The 26869-nt window shown below is 42.5% G+C and overlaps 1 protein-coding gene across 6 annotated transcripts in view; it reads left to right on the plus strand.

The window, feature by feature from the left end:
- Positions 1-26869, plus strand: part of LOC123992809 (BCAS3 microtubule associated cell migration factor-like) — a 384557-nt gene that overhangs the window by 40864 nt on the left and 316824 nt on the right. For 5 of the 6 annotated variants that reach the window (XM_046294341.1, XM_046294336.1, XM_046294339.1 and 2 more), the window contains exons 8-12: positions 8494-8601; positions 8730-8806; positions 14289-14365; positions 14926-15009; positions 19935-20108. In XM_046294341.1, coding sequence (XP_046150297.1) covers positions 8494-8601; positions 8730-8806; positions 14289-14365; positions 14926-15009; positions 19935-20108 — 520 coding nt within the window. The remainder of the gene's footprint in view (positions 1-8493; positions 8602-8729; positions 8807-14288; positions 14366-14925; positions 15010-19934; positions 20109-26869) is intronic. The other variant, XM_046294337.1, reaches the window with a different exon arrangement.

A 26869-nucleotide genomic window follows, 5' to 3' on the forward strand; every position in this document is an offset into this window, starting at 1 on the left:
TTTAGAGCATTTGACTACAGGCTATTTGACACAACTGTGCATTTAGCTGTCAAAGCTGAATGCACACTTGACGAGATGCTGTTTTTTGTTTGAAATGTTTCCACTTAACTCTGACAGAAAATTGGCGAATAGTGAACTGACAAGAAGTGCATTAAATACAAGGCATGTGTTTTTCGATGATAAATATTCATGTCCACTCCACTGCTGTCAGTAATGGTGAGGAGGTTGAACTCCTGTCCATCTAATCTTTATTATTAGGCTCTCTTTTGTTATTGTTATTCTAAGCTGACAACTGGAATTGTTTTAAGAAGGTCATACCATGGATCGTTTGACTATGATTTTGAGTTTTAGGACCGCTTTAGGTATATAAAAAATATATATTTTTGATGTAATATTGAATTCGGCCTTTACCACCATAGAAACACATTGAATAACATATTAATAAAGGGAAAGAAAGGTCAACAATTCAGTCATAAGGAATAAGGTCTGTTCTATATCTAGGAGATAGAAGAAAACTCAGGAATTATTTTACCCCTTGTCTTTGACACAAACTTCCTCCATAATTCCATTAATTTGTATGGCTTACTTGTAGACAAGTCCTGTGACACTTCTTGGGGTCGTAGAGCAAAACGGAGAACACCGTCCAGTTCGCAAGAGTCTCCCCTTTCTATAGGATGGTCAAACCGTTTGGATGCAAGAAAGGGTGAAATAGGTGGCTGCAGTGGATTGAGCCCATGCAAAAAAACAGACTGATTGTGATGCTGCTTTTTTAAAATTATGTTACTTAGATTGACGCACTGGTACGTCAAACTCTAGCGGTTTACCAAGGGATTTTTGCAAGCGTTCTCTCTCTCTCTCTCACACACACACTGGCGGGGAAATGTGTTTCCAATATGCTTGTTGGTGGTGTACGGTACTGAATGAGGAGGAAATGTATTTCTGGCAGTGCTGCAGACATGGAGCTGTGGTTGAACTTTTTACCCTAATTACTTTCCCGCTAATGCCCGCAGCGTGCCGGAATCACAGACCCCTTTCCCACCCCCCCGAGCTGCCTCTGATGTGGCCAGCGTTTGTTGTGTGTTGAGGGTTGGGTTCTACAGGGGAGAGAGGGAATGAGAAAGATGGAGTGGGTTGGGGGGGGGGGAGTCAGAGAGGGGTAGAAGGAAACTTTGGGAATATTGTGACAGAATTTTGTCTCTTTTCTGCCAGTACCACCCACCTCACTTGAAAATAAAGTAATTGTTATCATGTGCGTGTGTGTAGAAATAACTGTTATAAATTTATGACTCGGCCTCACCAGTCTGATCTCAGTCCAAAGATGAGTTTTACCAATTTGTCCAGGCTTTATTTGTAACATGTTTCTCAAAACACCACTGTGAGATCAGTTCCAATAGGCTCTTCTGTTACGAAGAAAATAAAACATGGCCTCTTCTTTTGTATGATTTTCTTTCCCCAAAAAAATCTTATCACTGACAGGTGTCAGTTTTGGTAAGCATTTAAGCTCTTCAACTCCGAGGATTTTTACCTATGTGGTTCACCAGTAGTGCGTGCACATCAAACAATTTCCCAGATGTAAGATGAACAGTACCAGTCAAAAGTTTGGACACCTACTCATTCAAAGGTTATTCCTTATTTTTACTATTTTAACTTTGTAGAATAATAGTGAAGACATCAAAACCATGAAATAACACATATGGAATCATGTAGTAACCAAAAAAGTGTTAAATCAAAATATATTTTATAGTCACCCTTTGACTTGATGACAACTTTGCACACTTGTCATTCTCTCAACCAGCTTCATGAGGAATGCTTTTCCAACAGTTTTGAAGGAGTTCCCACATATGCTGAGCACTTGTTGGCTGCTTTTCCTTCATTCTGCGGTCCAACTCATCCCAAACCATCTCAATTGGGTTGAGGTCGGGTAATTGTGGAGGACAGTTCATCTGATGCAGCACTCCATCACTCTCCTTCCTGGTCAAATAGCCCTTACACAGCCTGGAGGTGTGTTGGGTCATTGTCCTGTTGAAAAACAAATGATAGTCCCACTAAGTGCAAACCAGATGAGATGGCGTATCGCTGCAGAATGCTCTGGTAGCTATGCTGGTTACGTGTGCCTTGAATTCTAAATAAATCACTGACAGTGTCACAGGAAAGCACCCACACACCATCATGCCTCATCCATGCTTCACAGTGGGAATCACACATGCGGAGATCATCTGTTCACTTACTCTGCGTCTCACAAAGACACAGCGTCGCTCCAATTTGGAATCATCAGACCAAAGGACAGATTTCTACCAGTAAAATTGCTCGTGTTCCTTGACCTAAGCAAGTCTCTTCTTTTTATTGATGCCCTTTAGTAGTGGTTTCTTTGCAGAAATTTGATCATGAAGGCCCTATTCACGCAGTCTCCTCTGAACAGTTGATGTTGAGATGTGTCCGTTACTTGAACTCTGTAGCATTTATTTGGTCTTCAATCTGAGGTGCATTTAACTCTAATGAACTTATCCTCTGCAGCATAAGTTTTTATTTCACCTTTATTTAACCAGGTAGGCTAGTTGAGAACAAGTTCTCATTTGCAACTGCGACCTGGCCAAGATAAAGCGTAGCAATTCGACACACAACAACACAGTTACACAAGTAACTCTGGGTCTTCCTTTCCTGTGGTGGTCCTCATGAGAGCCAGTTTCATCATAGCGCTTGAAGATTTTTGCGACTGCACTTGAAGAAACTTTCAAAGTTCTTGCCATATGGACTTGGTCTTTTATCAAATAGGGCTATCTTCTGTATACCACCCCTACCTTGTCACAACACAACTGATTGTCTCAAATGCATTAAGAAGGAAAGAAATTAAAGAAATTAACTTTTAGCAAGGCACACCTGTTCATTGAAATGCATATCAGGTACACCTCATGAAGCTGGTTGAGAGAATGCCAAGAGTGTGCAAAGCTGTTATCAATGCAAAGGGTGGCTACTTTGTAGAAATCTGAAATCAAAAATATATTTTGATTTAACACCTTTGTTTTGGTTACTACATGATTCCATATGTGTTATAGTACTGTAGAAATGAAAGAAATCGAAATACTCTAGTCTTGGTCACTGTTGTTTAATATTCACCCGTGGGCCTGTAGTTTATTGCTCTGAAATCCATTGGTTTATATCTAGGCGGTTTGTGGACCGGGTGGCATCCCTGGCCTCTGGGCACTCTGTCCCTGTCCTCTCAGCACTTCCAGCAGAGACTGCAGGGACCAGGCCCAGGCTGTATTTGTTTTGCGTTTCCACAGCGTGTAATTGTCTGTTCGTATTCAGGGAGCTCGTAAAGGGCTCAGCTCTGAGCTGCAGTCTGAAACGTGGTGACGTCCTCCTCCTTGTAAATGTAATTTATTTGCTTGCTTTTTAATTCCCCTTTAAGGTTTCCCCATTTCCCCTGCTCTCTACCCCAGTGCAGCCTGCCACATGAAGTGTGCAGTTTTTTTAACCATCAGTTGAGCTCCGGTTCATAAAAATGCATGAATTAATAACCTTCCCGGTTCCCATCGACCAGAAGCCAGACGTTCCCTCCCGGAGAAGAAGTGCAAGCCCAGCTCACAGAGCTATCGTGTTGGAGGAAAAAAATAACAGATGTTAAAGATGTCTTTTTATGTAGAAAAAACCCTCTCTAGTGATTTAAATGGCATGCGTCTGACCTAATGTACATAATAACCATTGTAAACTGACGTGTTGCTAAAATTAAGGCTCTGCCCCGGTTGTAAATGTCACATAAACATTCGGTTGTGTATACTTTTTCCAAAATGGTATAGTAGCTAGTCTATAGCAGGCCAGGCAAAGCAGAGCTGTGCTGTGCTGGATGGTCAAGAGGCTCAGAAACATTGTATGTTTCCCAAATGGCACCCTATTCCCTAGGTAGTGCACCACTTTTGACCTGGTCCCATAGGGTCTTGGCAAAATTGGTGCACTATATAGGGAATAGGGTGCCATTTAGGATGTACACATCTATTTTACTGGCTTGCCCAGTGGCCGTTTTGAGGGGGAGATGGAGAGCCACACCTGCTACACCCATCTATCTGGCTGCTTTACAGCCTACTACCCAGTTATTATCGGAGTAATTTAGGTTTACTGTTATGTGAGGAAACCCTTCATGTTAGAAGCGTTGTGAAGTCGACATGGGCTAAGACCAACCGTTTCCACTCAAGCAGGCTTAGACTCTCCTCCAGAGGTCATGGCTGTTGCCTCATCAGTGGGTGTGTGTGTGTGTTGCTCTATTTCTGTGTGTTGCTCTATTTCTGTGTGTTGCTCTATTTCTGTGTGTTGCTCTATTTCTGTGTGTTGCTCTATTTCTGTGTGTTGCTCTATTTCTGTGTGTGTTGCTCTATTTCTGTGTGTGAGTATGTATGCAAGTGCTTAAAGACACTCTCAACCTTTTTATGATTTTACAATCTCATCTGTCTCTCTCCCAACCCCTTCAATCTCCTTCCCTCTCTCTTTGCATCAATTCAGACCCAAAAGGCCATCCCAGTAAATAGACACTTGATCTCATAGCCATAATAACAGTCCTATTACCAAGGTGGAGGAGGGAGCTCAGTGTCACCTTAACATGTTACTGGACTGACATCTAGCCCTGAATGATGATTTAGCCTGGCTTTCAACCCACGCCTCCGCGGCACCAGCACCAGGAAATCACATTACAGCTGACCCTGTCCTGGCTCCATTAGAACGCCGACATTTGTTAAAATACTGCCCAGGCCGAAACAATTCAACTGGGGGCCATTTTCATTCTGTAATAGAGGGACGGGCGTGCTATCATCATTGTCCCCATGAGTGACTCAATCTGGGCGCCTGATATTTCGTAAAAAGCATTTGGATTAGATTGATTTGACCCTGGTTTTAACGCTGAAATCGATGGAGGAGCTGCCAGAAAACAAGTTAGGATAAGTTATCTCTCTATTAATCTCATTGCCTGTACTCAGATTGGTAATGCTTCCTTGGTGTGCCAGAGAGTATCATAATATGCCTTGATCTCCTAGTGTAAGTCCTGCAGCAGATCAGTATTTGGTACGGCTGCTATGGACAACTGAATGGAGGTCACCCAAAACTCTCACCTCCTTTGTCTTCCTCATTGTCTCTTACAGGAAATGAGGGGGGAATGCACACACTTTGACATGCACACAGAAAGTCAGACAATCCCACTTGCACACAGAACGTCAGACAATCCCACTTGCACACAGAAAGTCAGACAATCCCACTTGCACACAGAAAGTCAGACAATTCCACTTGCACACAGAAAGTTAGACAATCCCACTTGCACACAGAACGTCAGACAATCCCACATACAGACGTACATGCGCACACAAACAGGCAATATCAGGCATGTATGTACGCGCGGACACAACCTTTTAGGTCTCTGGCTGGGCTGAGAGATCTGAGGGCTCCTGTGGCGCCGGAGCTGCTGCTGAGTGTCCAGCCACTGACTAGGGAAAGTTTCCTCAACAGCCAGCCAGCCAGCCAGTGAGAGTGTGTGTTGGGTGTTGCCGCTGGCTGTGTCAGTGGGTATGTGGAGCCGCGTTCATGTCTGCCCCAGCTCTGTGGAGTGGTGCTGCTTACACGCACACACTAATCCCCCTGATCAAGGGGTAAGTGTCCTTTTAGGGCGTGGACAGCCGTAGCAGCCAAGGTAGTATATGGGGTTACTCTCCGCATGATTCACATCTATTGAAATCTTATTGATGATGTTAGGTATTTTGAGACTGGGCAGTAATTAAGTCATTAGGGACTAGGTGTGGCTTCTGGACAAGACCTACAGGTAACTGCCAAAATAAAGGACACCAGCTTCAATGTGGTTTTGTCTGGAACTCTCTTGGAGGGATGTGACACCATTGTTCCAATAAATTGGTGTTTTGTTCAAGGTGGTGGAAAACGCTGTCTCAGGCACTCCAGAATCTCCCGCAAGTGTTCAATTGGGTTGAGATCTGGTAACTGAGACACACCCTTTAAACCCCCTATGCTCCTTTTTGAGACCCCTTTTTCAAAGTCACAGATCTCTTCTAGTCATTAGTGCTGAGCGTTTAACCGGAATTGAGTTTTTAAAACAACAAATTGACAAATGGCGGGCAGTTATTTAAATTCCATTTCAATAGTTTTTTTTCTTTGTGAGCTCAGTGCCCATATTGCACAGTTTTTATTTTTGTATTTTATTTTTAGATAAATCAGATCCGGCCTGAACTGTGTGATGTAGTAGGGAGATGGTTTCCAGCGTGCCACAGTTCTACGTAGTTTAACACCTAAACCATTGGTAATATGCTACAATGACCATAATCCATTGTGCATCTACTTGATCAGTTTCTTATACGCCTTCTACGGAAGAGAGAAGAATGTGTGACCGTGAGATGATATAGACAGCAGCTGTTGCTTCGCAAGGTATCTACCTGAAAATACATTCTCTAAATGATTTGATGGTATTCAGCAGACATAAAAGTATGCCTTGTTTACTTTGAAGTAAATAGGGATTTTGTCAGACAGCATGGAGATGATGACTTGGAATGAAATAAGTCATCAAATAAAACATATGTAATGTACATTACTGAAATATTTTATTACACTAAAGTAATGTGAATAAATTAAGATTATAAGTGATGAGCAGTAATGGGCAGTCACTACCATCATGGGACTTTTATTAATTGTTTTATTCTGTGTTACAGCATTCAACCCACATAATGCAATAGTGCATTTAACGTAACAAAAATATTTTTAATCGAAACCAAAGTTGATTAATCGCTCAGTACGACTACTCATGGTAGCCAAAATATTGGACAACAGGGCATTTTTATACATGACCCTAAACATGATGGAATGTTAATTGATTAATTAACTCAGGAACCACACCTGTGTGGAAGCACATGCTTTCAATAAACTTGGCATCCCTCATTTACTCAAGTGTTTCCTTTATTTTGGCAGTTACCTGCATGTCTCCCCTTATGTCTGCAACAGGACTAATTTAGTGTTTTTGTACCACCCAGTCCCCAGGCAGACATGGAGCCAGAACATCATACAGCCTGTGTTCACAGAAACTAATACTGCTTGGCATTTGCTGTAGCGACAACACTCAATATAGCCAGTCTACACACTGCTAACACGAACCAACAGCAGTTAAACAAGGGCCATGTCTACTGACCAAGAGTGCGGAAAAGGAGGAGAGAGCGGGAGAGAAGAGAGAGAGATGGAGTGAAAGAGAGGGAACAAAAGATGGAGAAGCGAGAGAGACGAAAAGGAGGGAGAGGAAAAAAATAATGTAGTGCAGGCAGACTGGCTTCTCTATCATCGGCTCCATTCGAAGATTCCCTCATTGGAAGAATTATGGCAAATGAAACCCCCTCCGGTTCTCCATGGCTGCGACTCAGGGCTATCGAGTAGCACATGGAGGAGAGTCCCTGCAGCTTTTTAGCATTCATCTCTCCCCAAAGTGTTTCCATGTTCCCGGCGCTTTGCGGCCAGTTTAAGATGTCTTGGCTGCTTTGTGATGGCCTGATGTGTGCATATTTTGAAATGGGGTAATTTTCTCAACGGTTCGGCCACAGTATTTCATCCACTGTTTGCATCTGTCAGAGAGAGGCCTGAATGGAAGGAGCAGATCTTTTCCACCATAAAGATGGAGAAAGTAGCTGCCGGTTGGTCGGTCAGTTGGTTTCAGTGATTAGGAACGCAGATTACATTACAACCTTATTGACGCATTGACCCCAGTGGAGTAGAAGAACTGCTACAGGATTGGGCTCAGACTTTTGAAATGAACTTTTTTGTGTACGTAGGCTGACACAAAAAGAAGCTCTCTTAGATTTCTGGTGATTTTAGTGAACTTTGTAGCGTACATACTTTAAAGACTTATGTTTTTATAGGAAGAAGTTTAAAAAATATATATACAGCAGAGTAAATAGCCTGCTGAAAGCAAACAGCCCCAATGGCCCTAGAAACAGAACCAACACACAAATGTGGCACCATGGTCTCTGCCAGTGGGGAGAGATCAAGAGAAGGGAGAGCGAGCGAGTCTGAGGAGAAGGACAGACCGATAGGGGGAGAGAACAGTTGATGAGGATTTATGTCTATGTTCCAATGCCAGCAGCCACTGGCTGGTGTTGGCCTCCCTCCCTGTGTTACATGACAAACCATTTCCCTGTAACCCCTCTCCTCTTCTCTGCCTCCCCTCACTGGGGCGCTCTGGGGTTCCAGCCCGCCACAGGCCTCCTCTCCACTGCGCCTTCTAAATGTTGATTCACTGGTCACCAGTGGCCTGGGCTCTCAATGGCGTTTGATCTTCACTTACAGCTGTTAAACACCATCTCTGATTACCCTGGTGTGTGTGTGTGTTTTGGTCCATGTGTGATTTAAATATTTGACTAATGACTCATGATGACTCAGAAGTCCAAGCATCTGCATGACCTCAAAAATATCTGCCTGTTTTCTACTGAATGTTTCAAATAAAGGAAGCATTTGTGTTTCTATGCCTAGGACCAGCCCCCCATACTGCTGTGTGGACCTGTACTCTCTGAGGACAGGGGAGATGGTCAAGTCCATCCAGTTCAAGACGCCCATCTACGACCTGCACTGCAATAGGGAGTACGTACAGCATAATCACTTTTCTTATTCATGTAAAGTGCATTCATATCAATATATTGCAGTATTATGTTATATGAAATTCACATCCTATTTGTAATTTTCCTGATTGTTTTTTGTTGTTGTTGTAGGATTCTAGTTGTCGCCCTGCAGGAGAAGATTGCTGCATTCGACAGCTGTACCTTCACCAAAAAGTTCTTTGTTACAAGTAAGGAGCTGGGACTCTTGTGTATCCTAAATCACACCCTATTGCCTACTTAGTGCACTGCTTTTGAACAGAGTCCTATGGGCCCACTATGTAGGGAATAGGGTGCAATTTAGGATGCTGTCTGTGAATTTGGCCACTTTGGATGATAAGGCTTTGATGTATGTGTTCATGTTGAACCAGATGACACACTCATGGACGTTTGTTTTCCTTGTGGCTTTGATCAATAAAATCCCCCCTGATTATACTTCACACATTGTTCTTATCACCATACACACATACAGTGGGGCAAAAAAGTATTTAGTCAGCCACCAATTGTGCAAGTTCTCCCACTTAAAAATATGAGAGGCCTGTAATTTTCATCATAGGTACACTTCAACTATGATAGACAAAATGAGAAAAAAAAATCAGAAAATCACATTGGAGGATTTTTTATGAATTTATTTGCAAATTATGGTGGAAAATAAGTATTTGGTAAATAACAAAAGTTTATCTCAATACTTTATATACCTTTTGTTGGCAATGACAGAGGTCAAACGTTTTCTGTAAGTCTTCACAAGGTTTTCACACGCTGGTATTTTGGCCCATTCCTCCATGCAGATCTCCTCTAGAGCAGTGATGTTTTGGGGCTGTTGCTGGGCAACACGGAATTTCAACTCCCTCCAAAGATATTCTATGGGGTTGAGATCTGGAGACTGGCTAGGCCACTCCAGGACCTTGAAATGCTTCTTACGAAGCCACTCCTTCGTTGCCCGGGTGGCGTGTTTGGGATCATTGTCATGCTGAAAGACCCAGCCACGTTTCATCTTCAATGCCCTTGCTGATGGAAGGAGGTTTTAACTCAAAATCTCACGATACATGGCCCCATTCATTCTTTCCTTTACACGGATCAGTCGTCCTGGTCCCTTTGCAGATAAACAGGGGGACACGTCTGGCACTGCAGGATTTGAGTACTGGCGACGTAGTGTGTTACTGATGGTAGGCTTTGTTACTTTGGTCCCAGCTCTCTGCAGGTCATTCACTAGGTCCTCCCGTGTGGTTCTGGGATTTCTGCTCACCGTTCTGGTGATCATTTTGACCCCACGGGGTGAGATCTTGCGTGGAGCCCCAGATCGAGGGAGATTATCAGTGGTCTTGTATGTCTTCCATTTCCTAATAACTGCTCCCACAGTTGATTTCTTCAAACCAAGCTGCTTACCTATTGCAGATTCAGTCTTCCCAGCCTGGTACAGGTCTACAATTTTGTTTCTGGTGTCCTTTGACAGCTCTTTGGTCTTGGCCATAGTGGAGTTTGGAGTGTGACTGTTTGAGGTTGTGGACAGGTGTCTTTTATACTGATAACAAGTTCAAACAGGTGCCATTAATACAGGTAACAAGTGGAGGACAGAGGAGCCTCTTAAAGAAGAAGTTACAGGTCTGTGAGAGCCAGAAATATTGCTTGTTTGTAGGTGACTAAATACTTATTTTCCACCATAATTTGCAAATAAATTCATAAAAAATCCTACAATGTGATTTTCTGGATTTTGTTTTCTCATTTTGTCTGTCATAGTTGAAGTGTACCTATGATGAAAATTACAGGCCTCTCTTATATTTTTAAGTGGGAGAACTTGCACAATTGGTGGCTGACTAAATACTTTCTTGCCCCACTGTATACACACACACACACACACACACACACACACACACACACACACACACACACACACACACACACACACACACACACACACACACACACACACACACACACACTAGATTAGTACTCACAGATGCATCTTCTCTTCTGGGAAATCAATGGACATATCATCTTGGAACAGATGCTCAGTCTCTCCTGTGTTTCTCTGTGTACATATGTGAAAACACCAAGGTGATATAGCTACCCACTAACCGTTGTATAGCCAGTAGCACCAACACAGAGCCAGAACCAGCCCAGTAACGTAACAAATCAGCATTTTCCACACAAACATCCTACCACCAAAAAGACAAGCAAGTCTGTCACGCTGGCATCACCCAGCCCAAACAACCAACTAATTAAACACCGATACTCGCAGCGTTTACCCCGCAATACACAAACCACCATGCCCCCTCAAGGAGCACCACGTTTAGAACAAGTCTATGAAACCGGTCTAAACTGTTTTCACTGAAACATCATTGTAGAGCAGGCAGAAGCCCCTCTGGTAGCTTAACACATCTCAACATCACTGACAGTATGTTTATAGTATGTTCTCAATGACGCTTCCTCCTCGTGAAATGGAGACTCGTTTCTCTTTGGGGAGGATGAGGAGCAACACAGGCATCCTGTAATGTGTGTGTTTTTAGTTGTTCTTGTCTTTTATAGTGGTGTGGAGTGGGGAAGAGGTTAGTTAGGTCTGTATGTGGATGTGATGTTGGGGTTGGTGATTCCCCTTTTTCTCGATCAAATCTTTTATTTTCTCTTCATCTTTCCTTCTTCCCGGCCCTTTGCTTTTTCTCTTTCCTCTGTTCTCCTCAGCCTTTTCCCCTCTCACTTACTGTCTTTTATTTTCTCTTCATATTCATTCCTCTTCTCCCCCTTCCTCTCCTCTTTCTTTTTATTTCTTTTCTCTTTTCCAATATCTCATCACATCCTCTCTTCTCCCTCTCCTCTGTTCCTTTTTCTCTCTCTTTTCTTCTCTCCTCTCCTCCCCTTATCCACACAGGATGTGTCAGACACATGTTATCTCACTGCCTGGGCTGAGTGGGTCGTTCTCCCCTAGCTGTGGAGAGCGAACAAAAGGCTGTAGCATTGTGGCTTACCTCAAGTCCTATTCACCCCGCGCCTCCCAGCCTTGACTCTTCTGAACACTAAATTACTGTCTGACTCCATCTCATCTGCACCCTGATCACTACATTACTGTCAGCCATACCCTTCTCCCTTCGCCTCTCTCCCTTCGCAGTCACATGACCTCGTATTGGTGTGTGTGTACTTGTATGTATGTGTGTGGGGGTATGTGTTTGTATATCTGCGTGTATGTGTGTGCACAAACAAGTGTATTTGTCCCAGTTACTCTCTACGTGCATTTATGGCCGGTTCCATCATTACTCCTTCTCTGTTTACAGACATGTTTGGGAGTAGAGGTGAATCCTGATGGTGGATGTGCTCAAATACCTTGAGTGTTTTGGAACTAATATATTGGTCTATCAAGCCAGACAAGCTTAATCAAGCACAGATAATGTTTTTGAAGTAATTTCAAATACTATTTGAACCCATGTCTGGTGCCTTCTGGCCATTGACTCCAGTGTGTGTGTGTGGTTGTATTTAGTTAATTATTACTCATCTCTACTGTGAGATGACTGTTTACATCAACATCTGTGTGAGTGGGTGGACACATTAGTTCCAGTATACAGTGTATTCAGACACGTTGACTTTTCCCACATTTTGTTTTCGTTACAGCCTTGTTCTAAATCTACACACAATACCCCATAATGATAAAGCAAAAACAGGTTTTTAGACATGTTTGCTAATGTATTAAAAATGTAAAACTGAAATATCACATTTACATAAGTATTCAGACCCTTTACTCAGTACTTTGTTGAAGCACCTTTGGAAGCGATTACAGCCTCGTGTCTTCTTCGGTATGACGCTACAAGCTTAAGCTTGGCACACCTGTATTTGGAGAGTTTCTCCTATTATTCTCTGCAGATCCTCAAGCTCTGTCAGGTTGGATGGGAAGCATTGCTGCACAGTTATTTTTAGAGTCTCCAGAGATGTTTGATCAAGTTCAAGTCCGGGCTCTGGCTGGGCTACTCAAGGACATTCAGAAACTTGTCCCGAAGCCACTCCTGCTTTTGGCTTGGGTGTGTGCTTAGGGTCATTGTCCTGTTGGAAGGTGGTGAACCTTTGTCCCAGTCGGAGGTCCTGAGTGCTCTGGAGCAGCTTTTCATCAAGGATTTCTCTGTACTTTGCTCCGTTCATCTTTCCCTTGATCCTTTCTAATCTCCCAGTCCCTGCCGCTGAAAAACATCCCCACAGCATGATGCTGCCAACACCATGCTTCACCGTAGGGATGGTGCCAGTTTTCCTCCAGATGTGACGCTTGGCATTCCGGCCAAAGAGTTTAATCTTGGTTTCATCAGACCAGAGAATCTTGCTTCTCATGGTCAGAGAGTCCTTTAGGTGCCCTTTGGCAAACTCCAAGCGGAGGAGTTGCTTCCATCTGGCTTATCTACCATAAATGCATGATTGGTGTAGGGCTGCAGAGGTTGTTGGCCTTCTGGAAGGTTCTCTCATCTCCACAGAGGAACTCTGGTGCTCTGTCAGAGTGACCCTCTGGTTTTTGGTCACCTCCCTGACCAAGGCTCTTCAACCCCGATTGCTCAGTTTGGCCGGGTGGCCAGCTCTAGGAGGAGTCTTGGTGGTTCAAAATTTCTTCCTTTTAAGAATGATGGAGGCCACTCTGTTCATTGGGACCTTCAATGTTGCAGACATTTTTTAGTACCCTTTCCTAGATCTGTGTCTCGATTACAATCCTGTCTCGGAGCTCTACGAACAATTCTTTTGACCTCATGGCTTGGTTTTTGCTCTGACATGGACTGTCAACTGTGGGACCTCATATAAACAGTTGTGTGCCTTTCCAAATCATATCCATTCAATTGAGCTGTCCACAGGTGGACTCTAATCAAGTTGTAGAAACATCTCAAGGATGATCAATGGAAACAGGATGCACCTGAGCTCAATTTCGAGTCTCATAGCAAAGGGTCTGAATACTTATGTAAGTAAGCTGTTTCTGTCGTTGTTTTTAATACATTTGCAAACATTTCTAAAACCTTGTTTTCACTTTGTCATTATGGGGTATTGTATGTAGATTGAGGATTTTTATTTTTATATCATCTACTTTAGAACAAGGCTGTAATGTAACAAAATGTGGAAGAAGTCAAAGGGTCTGAATACTTTCCGAATGCACTGTATACTGATAGCTTGATCCGCTTGTGAATTTATGTCCTCATCTTCTGTATGTGTGTTGACGTCCATTTGTATTTATGCTGAGCTTTTGAGTGTGTTTCTTTTTACTTAGAGCCACACTATGACCTAATGCGTTCTGTGGCATTAGTGGGGACGGCTCCTGTCTAGATTGACTGGCAGACACACTGATCCCTATGGGGACTACTAAAGCGCACACACACAGTGATCCACTTTCCCCGCTCAAACACATTAGGGCTTTAAGAGAAACCGAGACACACTCGGAGGAGAGGGACTCTGACTTCTAAAGCGAATATCTACAGCAGCATTATCAGCATTCACGGTTTCTGCAACTTTTAAAAGGGAACATGTTGAAGTTTGGTAATCCCAGGGCATTCCATTTGAGATATGCAGTCATGATTTTACGCCTTGATTGGTGTATATCAAATGGTGTAACTGTGTTGTGTCATCCTCAAAATGTATCCAATTTGTCCCGTGGCTGAAGGGTATGGAGAAAGTATGGAGTTCACCTTCAATAACTGTATGCTTCCTCCCCTGTGTTTTCAGGCTGCTTTCCATGTCCGGGCCCCAACCTAAACCCCATAGCACTGGGAGGACGCTGGCTAGCCTACGCTGAGAATAAGGTAGGACACACACACACACACCCATCCATCACAGATGTACTTACCACAACAGCATATTTACAGTTCTCCAAAAGGCATTTTTTATTTGAGCTCTTTAATCTCTCATTACAACTCATTCCAAGAAGATACCACTAGAAATGATAACATCTGAAAACCAACAGATGTAGGTTTTTTTCATGTCTATTTAATAGGATTTTGGTATTTTCCAAAAGCAAGTCCACTCTACACATGAAGTTTAATGGATAATTGTGTCTGGTAGTTTTCTGATTCCACTCGGCCACTCAAGCAACTGACAGATGGGTCCGTGACTATTTGTTACTATGGCATTGGGCAGTAGACCGAGTAATGTTGGGAAACGTATAGGCTACTCTGTTCGTGAAGTATAGAGTAGGTCTGGGATGGATGACTGGATCCAAGGAAATGGACAGAGGGATAGGTGAGGAGTGTTTTTAATGTGCTGCTCCTCCATATTCTGTTTCTGGTTGGCATCAGGTGCAGGAGGACGATGGTTATGTATTTCTTATCTATGTTTTCCTCTTCTCTCTCTCCTCTCCCTCCAGTTGATCCGGTGTCACCAGTCTCGAGGCGGTGCCTGTGGGGACAATGCCCAGTCTTACACAGCTACTGTCATCAGCGCTGCTAAAGTAAGTCAAACACATACACTCTCTCACACACACCTCCCTCCACCTCAGTGGTTGTAATAAAATCATTTACATCTGTACATTTCTGAGAAGTGATCTAGGATCCACCCTGGCTTTTCCATTCTGTGAATCTATATCATAACCCAGACACAGGCCTTGAGAGTCAATGAGCATCTTAACTCAATTCTATGGTCCCTGTATGTGTCTGTAGGGGGTTCCATCCTGTACTGTACTGCAATATGGGACACATCCCCTGCAATACTCCTCTCAGCTGGAGAGCACCGCCAGGCTACGCTAACTGCTACGCCCTTTGATACCAAACTGAATTTATACCCCTCCGCTCTGTTGATGTAGCGGCTAAGCTATCCCACGCTACTAGCCTAGCACAGCAATTTCCTCATATTCTTCCAGTCTCCTGTCTTTTCCAAGCCTGCAAAGGGAAACCTCATTTGATTTATGAAGCCCCCTCGGGTTAGAGTTATTCCCATGGTCTCTCCCTCCCTCCTTAATGAGCGCTAACGGCTAGCGTGATAGCAGTCCCATTAGCCACTAATGGCGACATACAGTGGCTTGTGTAGTATTCACTACCTTGGTATTTTTCCTATTTTGTTGCCTTACAACCTGGAATTCAAATTTATTTTGGGGGGGTTTGTATCATTTGATTTACCCTACATGCCTACCACTTTGAAGATGCAAAATATGTTTTATTGTGACACAAACAAGAAATAGGACCAAAAAAAACAGACTACTTGAGCGGGCATAACTATTCACCCCCCCAAAAGTCAATACGTTGTAGAGCCACCTTCTGCAGCAATTACAGCTGCAAGTCTCTTGGGGTATGTTTCTATAAGCTTGACACATCTAGCCACTGGGATTTTTGCCCGTTCTTCAAGGCAAAACTGTAAAGGCAAAACTGTTCCAGCTCCTTCAAGTTGGATTGGTTCCTGCTGGTGTACAGAAATCTTTAAGTCATACCACAGATTCTCACTTGGATTGAGGTCTGGGCTTTGACTAGGCCATTCAAAGACATTTAAATGTTTCCCCTTAAACCACTCAAGTGTTGCTTTAGCAGTATGCTTAGGGTTGTCCATGTCCTGCTGGAAGGTGAACCTTCGGTCCTGTCTCAAATCTCTGGACGACTGAAACAGGTTTCCCTCAAGAATTTCGCTGTATTTAGCTTCCATCATTCCTTCAATTCTGACCCGTTTCCCAGTCCCTGCCGATGGAAAACATCCCCACAGTATGATGCTGCCACCACCATGCTTCACTGTAGGGATGGTGTTCTCGAGGTGATGATAGGTGTTGGGTTTGCGCCAGACATAGCGTTTTCCTTGATGGCCAAAAAGCTCAATTTTAGTCTCATCTGACCAGAGTACCTTCTTCCATATGTTTGCGAAGTCTCAAATCAAATCAGTTTATTTGTCACGTGCGCCGAATACAACAGGTGTAGACCTTACAGTGAAATGCTTAAAGGCTCTAACCAATAGTGCAAAAAAGGTATTAGGTGAACAAAAAAGAAAACAACAGTAAAAATAATGATATACAGTAGCAAGGCTATATACAGTAGCGAGGCTATATACAGTAGCGAGGCTACATACAGACACTGGTTAGTCAGGCTGATTGAGGTAGTATGTAGATATGGTTAAAGTGACTATGCATAAATTATGAACAGAGAGTGGCAGTAGCGTAAAAGAGGGGTTGGCAGGTGGTGGGTGGCAGGACACAATGCAGATAGCCCGGTTAGCCAATGTGCGGGAGCACTGGTTGGTCGGGCCAGTTGAGGTAGTATGTACAGTCATGGCCAAACATTTTGAGAATGACACATATTAATTTTCACAAAGTCTGCTGTCTCAGTTTGTATGAGGGCAATTTGCATATACTCCCGAATGTTATGAAAAGAGATATCAGATTAATAGCAATTAATTGCAAAGTCCCTCTTTGCCATGCAAATGAACTGAATCCCCCCAAAACATTTCTACTGCATTTCAGCCCTACCACAAAAGGACCTGCTGACATCATGTCAGTGATTCTCTCGTTAACACAGGTGTGAGTGTTGATGAGGACAAGACTGGAGATCACCCTGTCATGCTGATTGAGTTCGAATAACAGACTGGAAGCTTCAAAAGGAGGGTGGTGCTTGGAATCATTGATCTTCCTCTGTCAACCATGGTTACCTGCAAGGAAACACGTGCCGTCATCATTGCTTGCTACAAAAACTGCTTCACAGGCAAGGATATTGCTGCCAGTAAGATTGCACCTAAATCAACTATTTATCGGATCATCAAGAACTTCAAGGAGAGCGGTTCAATTGTTTGTAAGAAGGCTTCAGGGTGCCCAAGAAAGTACAGCAAGCGCCAGGACCGTCTCCTAAAGTTGATTCAGCTGCGGGATTGGGGCACCACCAGTACAGAGCTTGCTCAGGAATGGCAGCAGGCAGGTGTGAGTGCATCTAAACGCACAGTGAGGCAGAGACTTTTGGAGGATGGCCTGGTGTCAAGAAGGGCAGCAAAGAAGCCACTTCTCTCCAGGAAAAACATCAGGGACAGACTGGTATTCTGCAAAAGGCACAGGGATTGGACTGCTGAGGACTGGGGTAAAGTCATTTTCTCTGAATCCCCTTTCCGATTGTTTTGGGCATCCGGAAAAAAGCTTGTCCGGAGAAGACAAAGTGAGCGCTACCGTCAGTCCTGTGTCATGCCAACAGTAAAGCATCCTGAGACCATTCATGTGTGGGGTTGCTTCTCAGCCAAGGGAGTGGGCTCACTTACAATTTTGCATAAGAACACAGCCATGAATAACGAATGGTACCAACACATCCTCCGAGAGCAACTTCTCCCAACCATCCAGGAACAGTTTGGTGACGAACAATGCCTTTTCCAGCATGATGGAGCACCTTGCATAAGGCAGAAGGGATAACTAAGTGGCTCGGGGAACAAAACATCGATATTTTGGGTCCATGGCCAGGAAACTCCCCAGAGCTTAATCCCATTGAGAACTTGTGGGAAATCCTCAAGAGGCGGGTGGACAAACAAAAACGCACAAATTCTGACAAAGAATTGATTATGCAAGAATGGGCTGCCATCAGTCAGGATGTGGCCCAGAATGTAATTGACAGCATGCCAGGGGCGGATTGCAGAGGTCTTGAAAAAGAAGGTTCAACACTGCAAATATTGACTCTGCGTCAACTTCATGTAATTGTCCATTAAAGCCTTTGACACTTGCTTGTAATTATACTTCAGTATTCCATAGTAACATCTGAAAAAAATATCTAGAGACAATGAAGCAGCAAACTTTGGAAATTAATATTGTGTCATTCTAAACTTTTGGCCACGACTGTACATATGTACATGAATGTATAGTTAAAGTGACTATGCATATATGATTAACAGAGAGTAGCAGCAGCGTAAAACAATGCGTTTCGGGATCCCAAATTCCTTTCTGGCCACTCTTCCGTAAAGCCCAGATCTGTGGTGTGTTCGGCTTAAAGTGGTCCTATGGAGAGCTACTCCAATCTCCCCTGTGTAGCTTTGCAGCTCCTTCAGGGTTATCTTTGGTCTCTTTGTTGCCTCTGATTAATGCCCTCCTTGCCTGGTCTGTGAGTTTTGGTGGTAATTATTTTGTGTATGTCCATTACATTAAATCCAAATAAAAATCATTTTTAAATTACAGGTTGTAATGCAACAAAATAGGAAAAACACCAAGGGGTGGTGAATACTTTTGTAAAGCACTGTACATAAAAAGAGTGTTAGTCTGGCTAGCGGAGGGTGGGGGAAACGAGGTCCCGGTCTGCAACCGCCGTTTAGAACTATATATTATCATCTCAACATTTTCACCCCTTCCCCCCTCCTCCGGTCTACAACGCCACACTCCGACTGAGTGCTGCTGTCCAGAGACTTTGAAGGCGAGAGGGGGCGTGGAGAGAGCGCTAAGGGGGAGTTTTTGGGGAGTGTTTCCTAGAATTTTGTAGGAAATAATATTTTGTAACAGTTTTATTGTTCCATAATTCCAGCTGTATTGTTCCTCATACTAATCACTGGAATGTAAACAGAAAGCAAACCTGTGTGTGTGATGCTCTGCATCAGTGTGATGGCTCCTCCATGTCCTCTCCGAGCCTAGCCAGGGTGTCTGACTCAAACACCTCTGTGGCCTGGGCCAGGCCAGGCTCAAGGAAATGGATAGACTCCACTTAAGCAGCACTATCTCACCGCTACACTTTCCTGAGCTAATGGAGTCCTTATACTGTGTGTGTGTGTGTGTGTGTCAGCGCAAAGGGGCCCCGGAGAACCTAATCAGGTATTCAGGCCAGGCAGCACTGTCAATACCGCGTGGCGCCTCTCGTTTTGTTGGGTCTATGCATCACACACTCACACACTCCCTCACTTGGCGACTCCACCTAACCCTCTAACAGACTGGTGTGTGTAAATTGCTCAGAGCCCCATCAATAATGAAATAGTGCGTTTGGCTCCTAATTGATCAACACTAATGTGTTTTCTAATCACTGCAGTGTGACGTTTTAGTGCTAATCCAAACAGGAGCCATTGATCTGTGTAGGGCTGAGAGGGGGGGAGTCTTGGGAGGAGAGACTGGTGGCAGACACTCGGCTCCTGCTGTTTCAGCACTCCACATCATCAGCAGCAGCTGATAGCATTGAGTAAATAGCCAGTCTCTCTCTCACAGACACACACGCTTATAGGCATGCGTAGACACAGTCGTTCTATATTGATTAACACTTCTCTCCCAGATCCCCTTAGTCAAACAGACATACTGGTGTCTTTTTTGGGAGTGTCTAGGTTTTTGACGATTAGCCCAATCTGATGTTTGTTTCCTGCTATTCTTCACCTCCCCCCTCTCTCCATTCTCATCTGCCCTCTTCTCCCCCCTCTATATGCGCTTCTCTCCCTCCCCCTTCCCCCTGTCGTTCTGGTTAGACCCTAAAGACTGGTCTCACCATGGTGGGGAAGGTGGTAACCCAGCTAGCTGGTACTCTACCCACTGGCACCCCCGACGAGGAGGGTGCTACCCCCCACAGCACCACCCGCCGAAGCCCCCATGCCCCCGGAGTAATCACCGTCATTGACACACACAACGTCGGAGAGGGACAGGTATGTGTGATCCCTAAGTTATAGACCCTGGCTCTCCAACCGTGTTAAATCCCCTTCTGATGTAATGGTAAGAAAATATACATGTTCTGCAACCAGAAATGGAAGAAGGAGGAATACTGCAAAAAAATTGTTTTCACACAATGTGGAGTTAAAAAGATGTTGTTGGGGAGGTATATGTATTACTGTGTCTTACCGTCTGTGTTATGGACCATGGCTCTGAAGTCATGTTGAAAAAGTGTACAAAGCGAAACATACATCTTGGTTGGTTTTTGTGTACTAATCCTTTTGGGGTTGTTTGAACAATAATTTTTACCTGATAATAATGTGTCATCACTACCTTTTTATAAACCGTCCCAACCTACTGTATCTCAGGAGACTGCCATTGGCTGCTAGATACGTCATGGGAATGTCTCTTCCTGCTTTTGGCACAGGTCCCAAGTGAAGACCAGGCCATAGAAATGGAATGATTTAACACAAAATAAAGAACCACATAAGTAATTTTTCTTTCAGTTACATACATGTATTTGTTTAGGGGGTAGATCAGCTTTAATATCACAGCACTTACTCATTCAAAGGTTTTTCTTTGAGTTCTGACCTCAACCTGATTGAGATGCTGTGGCCTGACCGAGAGCAGTTCACACCAGGCATCCCAAGAATATTGCTGAACTGAAACAGTTTTGTAAAGAGGAATGGTCAAATTTCCTGCTGACCATTGTGCAGGTCTGATCCGCAACTACAGAAAACGTTTGGTTGAGGTTATTGCTGCCAAAGGAGGGTCAACCAGTTAATACAAGGGTTCACATACTTTCCCACCCTGCACTGTTACTGTTTACACGGTGTGTTCAATAAAGACATGAAAATATATAATTGTGTGTTATTAGTTTAAGCAGACTGTGTTTGTCTATTGTTGTGACTTAGATGATCAGATCAAATTGTATGACCAATTTATGCAGAAATCCAGGTATTTCCAAAGGGTTCTCATACTTTTTCTTGCCACAAACATTTTCTGTAGTTGCGGATCAGACCTGCACAACGGTCAGGAGGAATTTGGACCATTCCTCTTCAAACCTGTTTTAGTTCAGAAATATTCAGTCAGGCCACAGCATCTCAATCGGGTTGAGGTCAGGATTCTGACTGAAGCCATTCTGTTGTTGATTTAATTCTGTGTTTTGGGTCATTGTCCTGTTGCATCACCTAACTTTTGTTGAGCTTCAATTGACGGACAGATAGCCTAACATTCTCCTGCAAAATGTCTTAATAAACTTGGAAATTAATTTTTCCATCGATGAGGGCCTGGACAGGTTGCCATGAGGCAGCCCCAAACCATGATGCTCCCTCCACTATACTTTACAGTTGCGATTTGGTTTTGATGCTGGTGTGCGTTGCCTTTTTTCTCCACACCTAGTGTTGTGTATTCCTTCCAAACAACTCAACTGTAATGTCATCTGTCCTCATAATATTTTGTCAGTAGTGCTGTGGAACATCTAGGTGCACTTTAGCAAACTTCACACGTGCAGAATTATTATTTTTTGAACAGCAGTGGCTTCTTCCTTGGTGTCCTCCCATGAATAGCATTCTTGTTTAGTGTTTTACGTATTGTAGGTTCGTCAACGGAGATGTTAGCATGTTCCAGATATTTCTGTAAGCCTTTAGCTGACACTCTAGGATTCTTCTTTACCTCATTGAGCATTCTGCACTGTGCTCTTGCAGTCATCTTTGCAGGATGGCCACTCCTAGGGAGAGTAGCAACAGTGCTGAACTTTCTCCATTTATAGACAGTTTGTCTTACTGTGGACTGATGAACATCAAGGCTTTTAGATACTTTTGTAACCCTTTTCAGCTTTATGCAAGTCAACAATTCTTAGTCTCAGTTCTTCTGAGATCTATTTTGTTTGAGGCATGGTTCACGTCAGGTAATGCTTCCCGTGAATAGCAAACTCAATTTGTGTGAGTGTTTTTTTTATAGGGTAAAGCAGCTCTAACCAACATCCTCAATCTCATCTCATTGATTGGACTCCAGCTTAGCTGACTCCTGACTCCAATTAGCTTTTGGAGAAATCATTAGCCTAGGGGTTAACATACTTTTCCCAACCGACACTGTGCATGTTTAAATGGTGTAGTCAATGCACACAAGAAAAATACAATTTGTGTGTTATTAGTTTAAGCACACTGTTTGTCTGTTGTTGTGACTTAGATGAAGATCAGATCAAATTTGATTACCAATTTATGCAGAAATGCAGGTAATTCCAAAGGGTTCACATACTTTTTCTTGCTACTGTACGTACATAAATACATATATTTTATATATATTATATATATTTATATTTATATATATTATATATATTTTACAATTATTACTTTCTAACCCCACTACCCTTCCCTAATTGGAGTGAACTAGTGAAAACATCACTTCGGCTGATATATATATATATATATATATATATTATGGGCACAGTCTATTTTACAATAGTTATATTATGTTTGTTTTTACTCCTTCCTCTAACTTCAACCTCTCCCATTTATTTATTTCACAAAAGTTCTGGACCTACAGTTGAAGTAGGAAGTTTACATACACTTACTTTGGAGTCATTAAAACTCGTTTTTCAACCACGCCAAAACTACAGTTTGTTAACAAGAAATTTGAGGAAAGTCGGTTAGGACATCTACTTTGTGTAATTCACTGTATCACAAATCCAGTGGGTCAGAAGTTTACATACACTAAGTTGACTGTGCCTTTAAACAGCTTGGAAAATTCCAGAAAATTATGTCATGGCTTTAGAAGCGTCTGATAGGTTAATTGACATCATTTGAGTTAATTGAAGGCACACCTGTGGATTTATTTCAAGACCTACCTTCAAACTCAGTGCCTCTTTGCTTGACATCATGGAAAACTCAAAATAAACGAAAAATGTAGACCTCACACAAGTCTGGTTCATCCTCGGGAGCAATTTCCAAAAGCATGAAGGTACCACGTTCATCTGTACAAACAATAGTACGCAAGTATAAACACCATGGGACCAAGCAGCCGTCATACTGCTCAGGATGGCGATGCGTTCTCTCTGAGAGATGAACGTACTTTTTGTAACAGTATTTTTATTGGAATTTCACAATTTTCACCCATATTAAGAGATACAACAACGGAGACAAAGCAACAAAAAAACAGCACTCACTTACACATACCTACGTATTTATACATATACCTACACATACATACGCATACATATACATACACACACACATGCATACGTACACCATTTTCCTCTCCCCGCTCAGTGCTTCTCTCACCCCATCCCCATCCCCATCATTGCACCTCTCAATACATACATTTTAAACAAACTTACAAACAGAAATTAAACAAAAAAGCTCACTTTAAACCAAGAAGTTAGTTTCCACACATGGAACGTACAGTGTAATTCTGAAATACAGAGATCACCACCATTCTAAGAATCCTTGCAGCATAATAGCTGATACCTCGGTTCTAGGTAATTTAGATAAGGTTCCCATACTTTGTAGAACTGATCTGTTTTAGAATGCAATGTACATGTCAGATATTCCAGAGGCACCCAGTCAAATAGTATCTTATGCCAATCTTTAATAGAAGGAACCTTATCACTAATCCACTGTAAAAGGATGTTTTTCCTTGCTTGCGAAGGTAAGGATGTTGTAAAGCCTCCTCTTACCCACAGAAGTAACATGCATACTAGGAAGACTCAATTCTAGATCAACCCCTAGGATCTTTTCAATTTCTTTCACAACACCAGACCAGTATCTTGGTACATGACCATAAACAATGTGTTAGGGTGCCTGTATCAGTTTTGCATTTAAGACACCAAGGAGAAGAGGAAGAGGGGCTAAAAGCATGTCTGCGATTTGGGGATATATGCAATCTGTGTATTATTCTTAATTTGATTGCTCTAGTACGATTACATATAGATATTGTTTTTGCATATCTCCAAATGTCCTCCCACATCTCTTCGTCAATAGTAACAGATAATTATTTCACGAACACTTGTTTCACCCTCTGTGTGATGACAGCAGAAAAGGACCTTAAAGCATCATAAAACAGACTTACAGACATTTTTCCTTTGTGGGGAAAAAAAGCATTATTTCAATGACAGACATATCAGGGTTACCAATTTAGGTGGTGCTCTTCAGAATATAATGTCTTACTTGTAGGAAGCGGAAAAAGTCCTGCTTTGGGAGTTGATATTTCTCGACCATCTGCTCAAATGACAATAAAATCTTATCAGCATATAAATCGTTTAGTCTGCGTATGCCCTTATTAAGTCAAAAGTTAAAGCTAGCATCCAGCAATCCTGGACCAAAATCTGGGTTGTTAAGAATTGGGGTAAGAGCAGAGGTTAGAGGCTTCCCAGGAAGCGTTGAACTGACCTCCATACTTTGAGTTTGTTAAGTGTGTAATGGGATTATTGCAGTGATCTTTTACAGACTTGAAACTTCTAAAAAATAAAAGATCCTGTAAGGGGTATTTTGAAAAGAAGTCTCAATGACTAATCAAATAGAGGAGTCATTGTTTGTGATCCAGTCAAAAATATAACATAGATGGGCACACCACTGATAGAACCTGATATTGGGCAGATCCAAGTCGCCCATAGAACTTGGCAGCTGCAATATTGCCATTTTAAGTCTTGGCTTGCGTTTACTCCATATAAAGGAACTTAGCCATCCATGTACATCCTTTATTACCTTATTGGAGAGTAATACTGGGATCATTTGGATTGGGTAAAGTAGTCTAGGTAAAATGTTCATTTTCAAGAGGGATATTCTACCCAACCAAGAAATCGGGAGAGAGTTCCAGCGCTCCAGATCCTGTCTTATTTTTTTTAAACCTTTATTTTACTAGGCAAGTCAGTTAAGAACACATTCTTATTTTCAATGATGGCCTAGGAACAGTGGGTTAACTGCCTGTTCAGGGGCAGAACGTATTAGGTACAGAGTGAAGGTTACCAAGTGGCGTAGCCTCTGATTTAGTTCATCTTAATCTTATAGCCTGAGAATTCCCTGAATAATTCAATAATATTAATAAGAGATGTAATTGAAGTCTCGGGACTAGAGATGAATATCAGGACATCATCAGCATACAAGCTTATTTTATGGTGAACATCAATGAGCAGCCCCTGTATAGCCTGATGGCCTCGGCCAGTGGTTCCATAACGAGTGCAAATAGGAGAGGGGACAAAGGACAGCCCTGTCTGGTACCTCTGTATATAGAGAAGCTATTTGACCATAGCTCATTAGTAAGGACAGCAGCCCGAGGATCATCATATAAAACTTCACCCATTTTATAAAGTTGTCCCCTAGACCGAATGTATTTAGAGCAAAGAATAGGTAAGACCACTCCACATGATCAAATGCTTTCTCAGCATCTAGGGAGAGCACAAGACCATCAACAGCACTTTGTTGGTAGGCTGGAATTACATTAAGAAGCTGCCTGACATTGTTGCATGACTTACGGCCCTTAATGAAGCCAGTTTGGTCTCCTTTCACAATTAGTAGCAGTGAGTCTTCTAATCTAATCTACATTCAGAAGGGAAATTGGTCTGTACGAGGATCAAGACTCTGGACATTTTCCCTTTTTGAGAATAAGTGATATGTTGGCTTCTCTCAGCGTTTGAGGGAGCTGGTCATTTGAAAATGAGTGGTTAAACATATCATGCAATGGCTCAAGGATCAGGCCATGGAACTCTTTATAGAACTCACTGCAAAACCCGTCTGGTCCTGGGTCCTTACCATTTTTTACAGATTCTTAATCGTGAACATTATCTCTTCCTCGGTAATAGGGGCATTAAGGAGAGACCTCTATTCTTCGGAGATAGTAGGAAGCTCAATCTTAGAAAATAAGTTATCCATTAATTTGGGTGCATAATTTGGCAGTTCTGAGGCATAAAGATTTGCATAAAATGTCTTAAATGAGTCATTTATCAATTTATGTTCATATAAATTATTGCCATCAGAATCAGTAATAGTAGCAATTGACTGTGAGTCAGCTCTCTTTTTAGCTAGGTATGCCAAGTACTTTTCCGCCTTATTGCCATGTTCATATAGCTTGAGGAGAGAGTGAAGTTATACCGCTGGGAAACTTATCAATAAGGGGGTTCAACAAACAATTAAAATATCCTCCAACCACTGCAACTACTGCAGTGTCTGAGTTTAATTCTGAAAAGTCTAGAAATACCTTAGTGAGGAAATCAGGGGGGTGGGCAGTAAATATTCATTATGGAAATGTTCTGCCCTTGTAAAGTACCATTTTAATTATAACAAAGCGACCAAATTGTTCTTTCACACAATTCAAGACCTTAAGTGGTAAGTTCTTTTTCACAATAATTGCTATACCTCTACTTCTGGATGTAAATGATGAGACAAACACTTGACCAAACCTCCCTTGTTGTAATTTCATGCTCCCTATCATCCAAATGAGTTTCTTGCAACAGGGCGATATCAATATTTAATTTTTTCAAAAAAGACAGTACCTTCTTTCTTTTAACGGGGTTATGACTCCCTCTAATGTTCCATGTACATACACGCAGTCTGTTACCTTCCACTGTTACCTTCCATTGCACTTTGAACATTCAATATCCAGACTGAAACCAACTGTAAAAGTGAGGTGGTACCTTTTTCCATATGTTGAACTCTTTTATCTCACCGAGCATAAACAAACGATATGAACCCTGAACTCAAACTATACTAAACCCAAAAATTAAACATGTAAAGATCCAAAAGGGGGTTTTCCCACTAGCTAA

The sequence above is a fragment of the Oncorhynchus gorbuscha genome, linkage group LG13 (assembly GCF_021184085.1).
Source record: "Oncorhynchus gorbuscha isolate QuinsamMale2020 ecotype Even-year linkage group LG13, OgorEven_v1.0, whole genome shotgun sequence".
NCBI classification, from domain to species: Eukaryota; Metazoa; Chordata; class Actinopteri; order Salmoniformes; family Salmonidae; genus Oncorhynchus; species Oncorhynchus gorbuscha.